The following is a 15,476-nucleotide window of genomic DNA, read 5'->3' as shown; positions in this document are numbered from 1 at the left end:
AGACATATAAGATGATGAATGGGATGGATAGGATAGAGACTCTTCCCACTCAGAAAGGATAATAGGACTAGGGGGCACAGCCTCAAGATAAAGGGTGGGCGGTTTAGAACGGAGTTGAGGAGGAACTTCTTCACTCAAAGGGTGGTGAATCTCTGGAATTCTCTGCCCGTTGAAGTGGTGGAGGCTGCCTCGCTAAATATTTTTAAGACGCGGGTTGATGGGTTTTTGATAAGAGAGGGGATTAAGGGTTATGGGGAGAGGGCGGGAATGTGGAACTGAGCCACAACAGATCAGCCATGATCTTATTGAATGGCAGGGCAGGCTCGAAGGGCTAGATGGCCTACTCCTGCTCCTATTTATTATGTTCCACTAATGCAGCAACAGGAAGAGAAAGTCAAAAACTTGTGAGCTGAAAGTTCCGAAGTGATGGTTTTAAATACCAGTATTGGGGAGATCCTTTGAATGTTCAGCTGTCCAAATTTAAGAAAGGGAGAGTTTAAGAAAGGCATTAATGTGATGTTCAAAATTACAAGTCCTGTGCCAAATCAGTGTTAAATGCTAGCTGATCTGCCCAATGTGCATACTTCTGGTGGACACCCTGGATGCTAGTTCCATCACTAAATCAGAGCACCAAAGTCTGTTGCTATTTACCAATGAAGCAACAGCATGAAAAAGTTATTTTCAAATCCTGAAGTTCACAAAACTGAAAACAGGACAAACAAATAAATATAAACACAATTAGAACAGAGTTCCCTCGGTTCTAAGGACCAGATTGTCTCCTATCAGGAGTTGCACCCCTGAATTAGGGACATGTCCATAATATCTGCCTTGAAAGGATTTGCCCAATTTTGATGCGAATGGATAGCAAATGAAGAGAAAGTTTTTTTCAAAGTAAGAATGAATGTTGAAAACTGCAGTGAATTGATACTAAGAAAATATATTGCAAGGCAGTGGGATACAGAGCCATAAAATTATTGAAGTAACACATATTACCCAGAAATGTTCCAGATCTTGGCAAGAGACCAGTGTCAGTGACCTTTGGACCCACAAATCCAACCGCTGAAATAAGAGAAAAGTTCTAAAATGTCTCTTTGGCGGATGGAGACAGCATGACAAAATACTTGGGAGAATGGCAATTAAAATACAACCATAAAAGTTGGAAAAGTGATTAAGGAATTCCTAGATACTTAAGCATATTGTGAATGATTAATTACAGTGCTGCTTTATTTTGATTTTATGAACTCAAGTTTGTCTTTCATCTGACTGCATAATCCCAAATTATCATGCAGTATTGATCAAGGGGAAAGGGTAATCAAATTTGGCATAACAATTTAGAAAATAGGACTATTGCATCATTTTGGGCACTGTATCCCAAAATGTAATGTTAGTGTACCTTTGAGAGATTTAAAAAAAATCATGATTTTTACATCTCCCACAGCTTTAATGCTTTCTCAACTCATAGCCTTAGCTGATGTCATTACGGCACTAGCTTGACTGGAGATGTCCTTTTATTGCTGCTTAAAGGGTTTGTTTATTTTTACTGGGATGTTTATGACTCTGCATTGTAGGAGAAAAACTGGTTGATAGATTTTTTTTCATTTTCAGTTTGGAGCAGCGTTTTAGAAGGGACAGCAAGCTGAAAAGAAGTCTCTCCCTCCCTGGTTTTGGAAATTCTGCAGGTTAGCTGAAAGGCTTCATCGAGTAGAAGATTTGCTATTGTGCTTGACCAGACTCAACCTGGGATTCTGGGAAGTTGTTCTGACTTCTAAATGTTCTGGGTATATCAAGAAATCTGCTGAATGCAACCAAAGGACTCAGTTGCAATATCACGTGACCATTAGTCTTTGCTGTGTTGAACTTGTTTAAAGAGTTTTGTTTGATTGGAACATTTTAGATATATTTATTAAGGGTTATTTATCCATTATAGTGGTTGGTTTGTTTCTTGTTTGTAATTGATTAGGGTTCATGTTAATTTTCTTACTATACATGTTAACTATATTCTTGAATAAACTTTGTTTGATGAAAGCTCTCTAGTGGGTCATTTGGATCATACCTGAGTCATGCATATCATATTTATCCTAGCCAAATTCAAGATGCAAAACATGTGACCCAGGCGGGCTCCATAAAAATCTTTGGAGTTTCTGACCTGAACCATAACAAAAAGGCTAAACAATTTGAACATTCAATTCTGACAAATAGATTTTTGTCAGGTAAGATTTCTGTCAGGTAATTTTTCCCATCTTTTGTCAAAAAGATGAACATTGGCAGTAAAATGGATTTGGAGGAACAGATCAACCAAGATCAACATTGCAAGGCAGGCAAGGCTTCTATGAAATAGACTATAAGAAATTTGTATATTCTCAATGTCTGTCCATTTCCATCCATCGCAATGAATTTATTTTTGCCATTTCACAAGTAAGTAAGCTGACAACAGTAAAAAACTTCTAGTGGGGGTGGTGTAATTGCAGTGACAGTTCACATTGATGGTTTCCATTGTAATGTGAATAATGGAATGTGTAATGGAAACAAATCAGCAGAGATTAGTGTCGATACATATTGACCAGAATTGATAGAGCACTAAAATCCATCACTAAGGAGGTAGCAACCAAACATTTAGAAAATCATAAAGGCAGAGGCAACATGGTTGTGTTAAGGGGAAATCATGTTTAACAAGTTTATTAGAGTTCTTTGAGGATGTAACAAGGGGACCAGTAGCTGTAATGTATTTGGATTTTCAAAAGGCATTCAATAAGGTGCCACACAAAGGTATCCACATAGGAATTAGGAATGGGAGTAGACCATTTGGCTCCTTGAGCCTGCTCTGCCATTTGACAAAACCACAGCTGAAGATTATGGTTTCAATCCACTTTCCCGTCTGTCCCTTGATTCCCTTGTCCATCAAAAATATATAAAGTTTATTTATTAATGTCACAAGTGGGCTTACATTAACACTGCAATGAAGTGACAGTGAAAATCCAACTCTATCTTGAATAAATTCAATGATCCAGCTTCCACTGCTTTCGGGGAATAGAAATCCACAGATTAATGATCGCTGAGAAAAAAAGATTTCTCCTCATCTCCATCTTCTACGCTAGCAACGTCAGTCTTTAACCTTTTCTCAGTCACACTCTTTGTTGAATGTAAATTATCTCACAGAGAATGGTTCAATGGGCAAACTTTTCTCTGGATGTTCTTTGTATAGGATTTCCCTCAAAATGTTTGATAAGTAAAGTCCTATAACTATCGCTTTTACTAGAGTCAGTGCTTCTGCAGCTAAGGTGTTTTTAACTACTCTTTATTTTCTTTGCTTTCCAGGCTTATGGGCATTTGTTCTTTGCCACCAAGAATACAATGAACCCTGCTCTACTGACATTTCCATCCAGAAGCATCACTAAAAATGGCATATTTCTGTACCACCCACAGCTGGAAACTTGAAAGTACATTTCTCTGAATGTAATTTCTTTAACATTTTATTTGCTCTCATAGCATCCTCAACTGTAGGATGTTTGATCATAGTACTCAGTTCCAATACACCTGATACTCAGTTCCAATACAATGCAATAAATTATCATCAGGTCTAGTCAGACTGCACAAGCAACTCAGCTGTTCAATCTATTTCTTCTTCAGGTGCTGGACCCTCTTTGTGAGGACCTGGCCCAATTTATTGGGATGTGACTGACATTTTTAAATAGGACTGTTGATTCATGGTCAGTCCTGAATTATTCTGCTTAATGTCTAAACCTATATATTTAAATGCCGCCAAAGACTAATTTCCAAACTTAAACTTCTTTATTTTGTCTATACACATTGCTCAAATTCTCCAGAACCTCCCCGTAGAAAATCATCCATATGCGATATAAAGATGCCTGCTAGTTTGTCCCTGTGATATCAATGGAAACTTATAGAATCTACCTTTAGCTAAATATAACTCATTTTCAACAGGATGAACCTAACTCGGAAATCCTGCACCTTTGAAGCATCATTCAACCTTTAAACACATAATGTCTGCAGTTTCCCTTCAATATTGTCAGCTTCATTAGGTGGTTCCTTTCCAAATTTCTTATTCTGAAAAAATGCAGCTTTGATATCATTCAATTTACATTCCTATGAATATGACAGTAGGAGAGCCAAGAAAATCTTCAAGTTCACTGTTTCTGCAGTGGGATATACTATTCTGATCACCAAGTCTTTCTTCAAACTCCTGAGCCACACTAGTCTGACTTTAGCCTTACATGTTGCATCAGAAAATACCTTTTCTGTGCATATCCACCTGTATAATAAGGCAGGCTGTCCTCTGTCTGATGTTTGAGTCAATACATCAAAAAACATTCAACTCTTTTTGTATAGCATCCTTTTATCAATTTATCTTCTAATTTGTTAGTAAGCTACTAAAGTTCCTTGATCATAAGGACTTCAGTTTCTAATGGCATTTCTAGCCTGTTCAATGATCCTTCTTGTCAAACAACCTACTCACCTTCCAACCCTTTTCAGGGTTGCTGCTGCCCCTCCTTCGATTAACGTTTCTCTCACATATCCATGATTTTTTTTGGGTTGTGATCACTTGCTGGTCTTCCACTTCTTTACCTAGTTTTTCCAATCAATAGGTCTTGCCCTCTAATTCTCATCTTGCACATTCAGCCAAGGTTTAGATTTGCTGATGGCTTCTCCTGCTCTCCCTATAGTTGGTGACATCCCTCCTTTCACAGGTCCCTATTGGCTTATATGTTTCTCTAATACCATCTTGGGTAGTTGTCCTTTGGGATAAATAGCCTTAACCTGCACTTCAATGTCACTTTATTCATATTTAGTCCACCCTTTGTCAGTCATAATCTGCTTCTCATAATTGCCCAATATGTGTATGTGAAATGCACAATGCCTTTCACTTTCTATTACCTGTTCACATTCTGTAGATGTATAATCAGTGTCATTTAACCTCAAGGAAGATACCCTAATAGTTTGATTGCCATGATATAAAATTACTGTTTTTCCATCACTGCCTATAATCTTTCCACTCTTCTTGCCCTTCTCTTTTGTAATATATCATGTTTCCTGGATTAAAATGTATTTCTGATAGCTGTATGCAGTATCATAAGGCTCACCTAATTTTCTCTGAAACTTCAGCCCTTTTCTCTGCATGAAGGGCTTTGAAGTGCTGAGGAAAAATTGAACTAATCGGAGTCTCTTCTAATGCCAGTAGATGATCCCACATCACAGAAGGTATTTTTGGATTTCTCCCATAAACTAATTAATAAGGACTGCAGCCCTTAATCATTTGAAGTGAATTCTTTGCAAGCATTGCCTATGCCAGTGCATTTATCAGTTTACAGCTCACTTGACCAGCTAAGATTGTGTGAAGCATCTCATCATTTATTGCGCGATTTCTTTCACAAACCCCATCACTAAAAGAACATTTTGCTGCTATGTTCATTACTATGATTTTCATATTTTCACATATACTTTCGTAGTTAGCAAATTCCACCCCCCACCAAATCTCATCAGTTAGGAATTTAGTTGGTGCCCCTAGGCCAGTTCCTATCTATTTTTTCATTTTCTTTCCCACTATTTTTTGTCTTTACTGTATAGTATTGTTCACAGACTGCACGAGTCTCATTGCCATATCTAAGAAATGTAAGAGAAAAGTGTTTTTGTCCTCAATTCATATCTTCAAGTCCATTGCTACAATTACATTTAAAGTCTCTTGGTAACTTACTACAGACCATGATGGTATCCTCCTATATTTTTTACATATATCGCATTTCTCACTGATCTCTTCTACAAGTTTAGTATATTCATCATCTGCATCCTTTAGTAAATTTTTTTAACCTATGACAAGATGGATGGAGAAACAGTTTTTAAAACACTTTACTTTTTTTCCTTTATACTCCTAGCCACCCACTGTCATCAATACCTCTAACACCATGATTAGAAATGTGAGGCCCTGTTAAGGAGATACAGTAATATCCTGATTGTGTAAATTGTAAATCCACAGGTTTCCCAATAATGCCTTATTGCATTCCATCTCTAATTTCAGTGGAGCATTTTTCACAGATGGTTTATTTGACTGTAAGGCTATTTGACTAGATACTACAGTCAGGATTTTACGGCCTCGCTTGACCCAAGACCAGAAAATCCCACCCAAGGTCAATGGACTTTCCCATTTGTCTGTCCCTTGCCTGCTCCAATTCCCATGGCGGGTGGGGCAATAGAATTCCAGCAAACATCTCTTTTGACAAAATGGTTTACCCTAGCTATTTTACACGGAAACACCACTGGTGTTATCATCCCCAAACCTAAAGTACGTAAAAGTTTCCTGTATATCCCCCCTGTTGTAAGGCTTCCTGTACCATGGTGCCATGGCCAGTCCACTCATTGACTTTGCAGTCCTACTTTCATCAGATACAAGAACTTTTAACCTGTTGAATAATTGCAAGGGCTAAGGCTCCTCCACTTCTACCTTTCTCAATCCCCTTACCTGCCTCACTCACAGTCACATCCTTCTGTCTCTGACCAAATGAGAATACTTATCCTATGGTGTGTGATTGCCTCCTGATACAAAGTGTCCAGGTAACTTTCCCCCTCCCTGATATATCAGTGTCTGAAGCTCAGACTCAAGTTCATTAACTCTGACCTGAAAGTTCTTCAAGCAGTAGACATGTTTGCTTGGATCACACTGGTGTCCAACAGTTTGCACATCCTCTGTCAAAATGTAACACCTACCCTGCCACCTTCATTGTGTTAAATAATTATTGTTCTTAGTTAATTGATAAGTACTATTACTAATAATGTGTTTCACTACACCTAGTAAACCTCACTACTACTAATTAAAACCTACAACTACTAACAAATTACCTGTGTTTCAGAAGATAAATGAGAACACTCACTAATCAACCACATCACTACTTTTTCTTAGAATGCAGTCAGTCCACAGGCTAGCAACTCTGCCAAACTCTTTTTAAAATGAAGCCTTTACCACACACCTCACTCTTCTTAAAGTGAGGACTTTGTCACTCTCCTCGCACTTTTAAAAACACAACCTCTGCTGTGCTCTCCTTTTTCCAAAATTAAGCCTCTGCCACTCTCCTCACTGTTCCACACGTCACTAGGGGACTTTCACAGTAACTTCCCTGCAGTGTTAACGTAAGTCTACTTGTAACACTAATAAATAAACTTAAACTGTTTTTAAATTGAGGCTTCTGCCATTCTCATTCTTTTTATAATGAACCTTCCCTCCCTTTCTTTAAGATGAAGTCTCTGCCGGGGTCTTTTTTTAAAATGAAGCCTCTGCCACTCTCAAATGAAGCCTGTCACTCTTCTTGCTCTTTTTAAACTAAAGCCTCCACCACTCCTCTTGCTCTGATTAAAATAAGAATCTGCCACTCTCTGTGATAAAGATAGTATGCTCTTTTTGAAATGAAATCTCCACTCTCTTTTTAAAATTAAGCTTCTGTCACTCTCCTTACATTTTTAAAATGAGGTTTCTACAGCTGTCCCATTTTTAAAAAATTAAGTTTCCACTACTGTCATGTTTTTTTCAAAGATGAAACCTTCACAGCCTTTTTAAAGAGGTCTCCACCACTGTCAGTGTTATTTTTAAAATCTAAACAACAGCTTATGGTTTTGGGGATATATTAATATGGATAGAGGACTGGTTAATTATTAGGAAACAGAAAGTCAGGATTTATTTTCAAGCTGGAAACTAACTATTAGAGCCAAAGGGATCAGTGCTGGAGCTTCAACTATAAACAATCTACATTAATGACTTTGTATTGCAGCCTGATTTGCTATGATATATAGGGAAACAAGTTGTGATGAGGATGCAAAATAAGTCTGCAAAGGGATATAATAAGTTAAGTAGACAAAAATTTGGCAGATGGGTGTAATGTGGAAAAAAATGAGTTGTTCATTTTGGCAACAATAGAAAAGCCAAATATTATTTAAGTGGAGAGAGTCTGCAGAATGCTGTGATGGAGAGGGAGCTGTGTTTCCTTGTAGATGTACTACAAAAAGCTAGGTACAGCAAGCAATGAAGAAATCAAATAGAATGCTGGTCTTTACTGCAAGGGGAATATGGTGTAAAGATGGGGATACTATTCAGCCTCTTGAGTCTGCCCACCATTCAACTTGATCATGGCTGATCTTCTATCTCAATGCAATTTTCTCAGACTATTCCCATATCCCTTATTGTCTTTAATATTGAGAAAATAATTGACCTTGTATTAGACATACTTCATGAATGAGTCTCCACAGCACTCAGAGGTAAAGAATTCCAAAGATTCACCACTGTCTGAGTAAAGAAATTCCTCCTCATCTCAGTCCTAAATGGCTCACCAATTATTCTGAAACTGGACACCTCAGCAGGTGGAAATATCGTTCCTGCATTTGCTGAGCCCTGTGAAAATTTTATATGTTGCAATGAGGTCACTTCACGTTCTATCTAGATGATACATGATTATCTCAATTTCTCCTCATGAGGCATCCTGCCATCTCAAGAAACTTTGACAAATAGCAAAAGAGGCTGGATCTTTTAATATATTCAAGGCTGAGTTGGTGGCTTTTTGATCTTCAAGGGAGTCAAGGGTTATTTGGATAGACAGGGACCCCGTGATAAGGCAGCAGTAAGATCAAGCATGATCTTATTGAACATTGAAGCAGGCTCAAATGGCCTTCTTCTGTTCCAGTTTCTTACTCCTTAGCTTCCTGCCATATGTCTGGCATTATCATTGCGTTTGGCGAGTTTGTCACATTCTAGCAATTTGACAGCATTTGGCAACAAAGCATGTGGTCATCGACATATGGCTCATCACATCCCAAGACTTACGAATGATGGGGGTTACAAACACCTTTATGATGAAGTGGTAAAACATTTCTGCCTCTGAAACTGATTGAAGAATCAATGTCATAGGCAAAGGTGAGCTCAGCACCCAGGAAAGAGTCGGACAACTTACTTGCCTCAACTGCTCCATCTGGTAGTTAGTGGCAGGAGAGTAAAACATTGACAAGATGCTGAAAGGGTAATTCTACTTTTGACACTTCTAGACACAGAAACAAGAAGCAAGAGTAGGCCATTCGGACTTTTGAGCCTGCTCCACCATTCATTTTGATCATCGAATTCAATATCCAGGTTCCCCCCCCATTATATCCCTTTAGCCCCAAGAGCTATATTTATGACTTCTTCTTGAAATCAGACCCGAGTACTCCCAGCATTAAGAAGGCATAACTTGTTTTAAAGAAAAGAGTAACAACCTGAAACAAAAAGGAGCGAGGCTGATCATGAACAGGCAGAGCTGACATACGTTAAAAATAAATTTCAGAGCAACAGTCAGGTCTCGAGCACCGGGACCGTAGGAGAAGGGAGCGGAAGCCTCGCGATTCTTGCGGGGGGGAGGGGAGGACGGAGTTGGTTCTCGCGAGACCCGGCGCCATTCTTTAACCCGCTCTCGAGCGCGCTCGAGCGGCACGCTCGCTGATTGGTTGGAGAGTGCATCACGTGTCAGTTTCCCCTCCCCCCCGGGCTCCCGGCGGTCATAGCGCGCGAGTTGACGATAACGAGACGCGAAGGAACGAAGAAGAGTGCGGCAGCGGACGGACGGGCGATCGGCAACAGTGGCACCGGATCGGCAAGCGCTTCTCTCTTACACTACTTTGCTCCTCCGTTAACGACAAATCGAAAGCGGACAGAAAGGAAGGAAAAGATTTCTACCAGCAGACCCTTTTTTTTCTCCCTCCCCCCCCCAGGAAAAAAATTAACTTTTTTTTCATTTTTTTCTTCTTGGTCAGAGATTTTTTACTCACTATTTTTTAGTTATGAGTCATGTGGCCATCGGAAATGTACTGGATCTAGATCAGCAGGTGAGTGTGGCTCTGAGCTCCGCGTTTTATTTTCCAATGATGATGATTTTTAAAGGGGAGGGGGGGGAATTCTCTCTGCCGATGCCCCCCCCCCCCCCCCGAGCTGCGGGGAGCTCGCCCACAATGGCGGCTTTTGTCTCCCTCGAAATCGCCGGAGCTGCACAGCTAGTGGGGAGGAGTCGGTTTTTTAAAAGTTGTTTTTTTTTTCCCCCTTCCATTTTTTTTAATAGGTTAGTAATGGTTGGGGGGGGGGGTGAATCTTAACCATCGGATGCCCTGAAACATATCTCTTTCCCACCCCCTTCCCCCCATCAGTGAGTTTGAACTCCGGTTTCTCTCGACGGCTTGGGCCCTGATGGTGGCGTAAAAAAATGTGGCTGGAAATAACCCGAGCCGCGGTCTTTGTCTTCCTCGACCTCTCCTAGCAGGGAGGAAGTCTTCTCTCTCCCCCCCCCCCCCCCCCCCAATCCGTTGATTTTTATTTTTGACTGTGTAACATTCTTTTTGACTGATCTGTTTGGCGGGGGAGGTGGTGGTCGTTGTGAGGACGGCTTTCCTTACTGCGCACAGGGAAATTTTAACCAGTGAATTGTGTAATGGCGGCCTTTGTGTTAGACTACGAGCCCTTTCTCCTTCCCTCCCCCGAGCATTTCTCATCGTTTCCTAAGGCTATTGGCTGTCATTTAAAGACCCCCCCCCACTTCGGCGTCTTTCACTCCCTACTAAATTCTGTTTAAAACCTCGGATGTCGGTGTTTTAAGGAGAGACAGCACGGGGAGGTGAAGCATTGGCCTAGTTTTATGTGGAAACTCCATCAAATGGACTGGTCGCTTTCCAACTCGATAATTGATATGTATTATTGGCTCGACACGGCAGTGAATAAAATTCTACTGGGTCATTGAAAAATAATTAATCGCCACATTTCCCCCAGTTTTATATATTCGTGGCAGTATTTCTTGTGTTTGGATTAAAAAGCCAACAGTTGAGGGAATTATGTAACTTCCTCATGTTTACCATTTTAAATCTGTTTATGTGCGGTATTGGTACAAGTTTTCTACACATTAGATTCGAGGTGACTTGGACTAATTCGTGTTCGTAGATTTTTTTAAGGGATCTTTAAATAAAAGATGATGAGACTGTAAATGCTTCTGAAGAATTGAGTATTTCAGTCGCTGGGAGTGCAGGTTGGAGCTGGAGATTCGGCTCCAGTGCCCACTGCTGTTGGCCTTTCTTGTTTACTCGGTATCAGTGTGCTAGGAAACTGCGCCATCATTGTGTCTGGCGCAGCACCTTATTAGCTGGAGCAGGAGAATTCTTCCTGCGGGCAGATTAGGAAATCGCTTCGGGGAAGGTCCTTACACTTTGGTTGAAAGTTCGTTCACGCAGGGATTGCAAAACTGTATTTAGAAGGCAGGTGGATAGAAAACGCGCAATGTTGGGGGGGGGGGGGGTGTTAAAGAAAATGGAGCTGTCAGTGATTAATTTCTCTGACGAAGATGGGGCGTGTACATGTTGAAGACTGACGGGCAATTGTAGAAAGGGTGGAGGAGGTTCGTCACAAAGGTTTAAGTTTCCTGTAAACGTAACGAACATGCGATACCATTTTCTCCTGTCGTGCGGTTTTTATTGAGATTAACTGATGCAGAAAGCGCTGGCTCAGCAACGTGTGACCCGTTTGTAAAACGAGATCACTTTCAGTGTTGATCTTGACGCAATCATACGGCAATGTCTCGGTTTTTAAAAAAAGACGATCTTAATCCCGAACGGATTGTTTTTGCGAACTGCCAGTCATAATTTCCGGCGTAAGACTTTGAATTGCAGAAATAGGTCAGGGTGGCTTCCACTCACCGCGTGATCGCAAAGTACCAACAGTATTTAGAGTGAATGTCCAGATCTGCAAGAGGAACCGGTGTGAGCATCTTGAACGAAATATACATAGGCTTCGAGTAGTAATTTTGTGCCAGGACGATTTAATCGCAGTCCGCAAAGACAGAAGTGTTTCCTACTCGGATGTAGAAATTGTTTTTCCCTCGTTCTCTAGAGCTTGCTAAATTAATGGGTCATGTTTTATTTCCATTTTTTGGTAATTACATTTTGCAATAGAAATATACTCAGCCAGAGCGTGGAATTGAAAGCAGTAGCTGACCTACTGACTGCCTAACCAGGTAGATTTGTTAGAGCCAAGTATGAATCAGTAAGTCATTGCTTCAAAATCAATTATCTACAGGAAGGTTGAATTACTGAGATGGATTACTAATTTGTATTTCTACAATCCTAAAGGAATAAGACCCACACTGAACTTTTTAAAGTTAATTGTATGGCTAATGCTTCTTGTACTGGACATTCCCCAGCTGTTTCTGAATTTGTGTATAGAGGGTAAATAAGAAACCTCAGATGCTGATCTTAAAGTTCTATAGGAACAGTGTTGCACAGCAGCTTCCAGGTGAATATGCAATTGAAAATTTTCATGTCAGTGGTGTAGTTGACCTCTACAAGAATCCACTATACCATGCTTGACTTTTTACCACTTAGGAAAACTAAAGACATGTATTTCTGCTTATTAAATTTAATTGGCAGCGTGGTTTTCAGGAAGAATTGACAGTTTGGTGAAGGTCTGCTTGACTCATTCCTGGTATGAAGGACTTGACCTTTTGAAGAAGTCGGGGCTTGCACTCAGTTTAGAAGATCAAGAAGTGATTGTATTGAAGCATAGGGTCCTTTATGAATTTGATAGGTTGTATAATGGGAGGATGTTTCCTCATGCAAGGGAGACTGGATCAGGGTAGCACAGAAGTGTAGGTAACACTAATGGCAGTGCAGGCTAGAAGGCCATGTGGTCTGCTGCTACTCCTAAATCCAATGCTTGTATTGCCCCTCCCCGAGACAAGTATATTCAAAATGTATTGAAGTATTTGGCTCGTCAAATATTTGTAGTATTCGTTAATTCACCAAATCAACAAAGCAATGGCATGAACAAAATGCTTCGTTTTACATTTGTATGTCTGCTGTTTCCCATGCTTAGACTGTTTGGTGTGATCCTTGGCTCAGCCCAAACCTTTGTTACAAGGTGGTGTCACTCTTGCCATATGTTCCTTGTTGGTGTGTGAATGTACTCTACAACAGTTTCCTGTTACTGACAGGTATACGGCATCTATAACCATTCATGGAAGGTATACCTTGTGTGACTTTTAGAATGAAAAGGAGCACCATATTTGAGGGAAATGACTGGAATTTTAGGGCAGAGGCAAGCATGTAGGAGCAGATATGTGCAAGGCTAAAGGAAATCATCACCTTACCACTGAAAATGAGCAAGATCCACAGTCCAAAATGTGTACACTCCCAAGGTTGCTGGTTTTCAGGCTTCTGAGACTAGATGAATACAGGCTTCTGAAGCAAGTCGGCAGAAAAGTGAGACCAGTAGGGACCAAAAAGTGGCTCTTCTAGACACAGCAAAATGACTTGTGTACTGAGTGAGTACTTGGGTATAATTGAAAATGCTCAATATTCAGGCATGTTGGGTAGCATCTTTGGGAAGAGAAACAGTTAATGTTTCAGGTCAGTTTTTTAAGTGACAGGGCTGATGGTCCTTGACAGAAGATCCCTGTCCATGGTACTAAGGGGACAGGGACATAAATACAAAATTGGCTAAAGGTAAAAACAAGAGTTTTCTGTCTTTAGGAGTGTTCCTCTGGGTAGTATTAGAATCACTACCTTTTGGACCCGAGCGTTTTGGAAATAATGTCAAACTGTAGGTGCTGTGCAATTATTGTTGTTAGACTTCATTGGATATACAGAACAGACGATTTGGTCCAGTTAACCATTCATGCTGTTTGTTTCAACCATCCCCTGTGGTACAGTTCTCCATTCTTAGCACTTGGACTTCCTGACTGAGAGTATAATCTGTCTGTTTCTTTCCTGATGTGGATACCAATGTCTTTATGGTAACAGCCTAGTAAGTTTTTCACTGAAGCATCCTGAGCAGGTCAGGTTTCTTCCCTGTTCTGTGGTTAGTTGCAGCTGGGCCAGAGGCTCTGTAGTTCCCTGTGGATCAGGGGAGTGGGACAAGTATATGTTTGATCAGTGATTCCAGAGCAGAAAATTAAAGCAAGGGTAAGAATTTTCACTAGGGCAAGCTACTAGACTTTCTCATTGCCCTGGGTTGAATAGCATGTTGGAAAAAGTCATTCAGTAGACAGGAGCAATACCAAAATAGTGCCTTTGGGAAGAACACTTCCTAGTAAGTGCCATATGCCAGCAAATATCTTGTCTACCGTTCCTCAGTTTTGAAAACTTCTCTACTTACCTTAACTCTTGAAATATGGTCACAGAGCTCTGAACTCTGAGGCAGTTACAATATTTAAATTGTCAAGCAGCTATTCACTGGGAATAGAGGAACAGGGTTCTGTCCCATTTCAGTTGGCACCTTCCATTACAAAGTGGTTTTTATGAAGTTGACAGACGAATCATAACAGGACATGTGATTCATGACAGCAGGAAGTTTATTTGGATGTGTTGGAGTTAAAACAAGTCTCATTAAAAATACTGATAACCAGATTTTGCTGTGTGAATATATGGTGTGTACAATTTGTGCTTATGAACCCCAGTAAATGTCTGGGGTGTATTTGATCTGCATAGCTCAAGGGTATGTGGTGCCATCTAAATTAACACTTGATAAAAGCTTTAACAATGTGATTGGGATAGAGGGACGTGATGGCCTAATAATGTTGCTAGAGTATTAATCCAGAAACTCGGCTAATGCTCTGGGAACCAGATTGTTCCATGGCAGATGCTGGAATTTGAATTTAAAAGAATCTAAAATTAAGAATCTACCAATGACCATGGGACCATTTTTTGTCAGAAAAATCCATCTGGTTCACTAACTTCCATTTAGACAAGGAAATCTGCACCCATACCTGGTCTGACCTGTGACTCCAGAGATGACAATGCAGTAGACTCAATGCCCTTGAAGGGTAAACTAGGAATAGGCAGTAATGCTGGCCAGCCAATGTTATGAATTAAAAGCATGGAGGAAACGTAGGAGCTTGGGCACAGCCACCAATAGTGACAGATTAAAATTGAGTGCACGAAGAATGTGAAAATCTAGGAAAGCTTGTAGGGTGGAATAGAGCAGGATTTGAGAATGCAATGCAAATATTATTGAATTTGTAGAGTTGTCAGACTGGACACCATATGTTAGTGAGCCATGGGATAATGGTCATCAAGCTGAACCTGTTTCTCTGGTGTTCATGTATAGAAAGCTTAATTTGGTCTGCAAAAGCAATCCCCCCTGCCTTAGAAATGTTTCTTAATATAAACATTGTTATAGGATAATTTTGTCTGATGGTTGACCTTGGAAGGAATGTGGCAATTTAGTTAATTTGAGCCTGTTAAAATTTCTACAGGCCTGTTCATGGAGTTTGTTTTCAATTTATGCAGCTTTGAATGGAATAATTTTGCCAGTAAATAGTGTAACATCTTGGTGTTGATAGCTTTCTGTCTAAGACCTGGACAAAATTATTTGTCTTTCACGTGGGCTGGAGCATGTGTGCAGAAGGGGGAGGGGGAAGCAGGCTAGGGTTACATTTTTGATTCTTCCATTAAAGGAAATTAAAGAAAATCAGATTTGG

General features: G+C 40.2%; 1 protein-coding gene across 2 annotated transcripts in view; it reads left to right on the top strand.

Moving 5' to 3' along the window:
• The first annotated feature begins 9,530 nt into the window (after nt 1-9,530).
• ddx3xa (DEAD-box helicase 3 X-linked a) overlaps nt 9,531-15,476 on the top strand; it is a 45,455-nt gene continuing 39,509 nt past the window's right edge. The window contains exon 1 of one of the 2 annotated variants that reach the window (XM_080203843.1): nt 9,531-9,849. In XM_080203843.1, coding sequence (XP_080059969.1) covers nt 9,805-9,849 — 45 coding nt within the window. In that variant the 5' untranslated portion in view covers nt 9,531-9,804. The remainder of the gene's footprint in view (nt 9,850-15,476) is intronic. The other variant, XM_080203845.1, reaches the window with a different exon arrangement.

This window comes from Carcharhinus amblyrhynchos, chromosome 15, assembly GCF_965287045.1.
Source record: "Carcharhinus amblyrhynchos chromosome 15, sCarAmb.v2.hapA, whole genome shotgun sequence".
Classification (NCBI taxonomy): Eukaryota; Metazoa; Chordata; class Chondrichthyes; order Carcharhiniformes; family Carcharhinidae; genus Carcharhinus; species Carcharhinus amblyrhynchos.
Note: the sequence above shows the minus strand (reverse complement) of the source record. Positions and strands in the feature narration are given on the sequence as shown.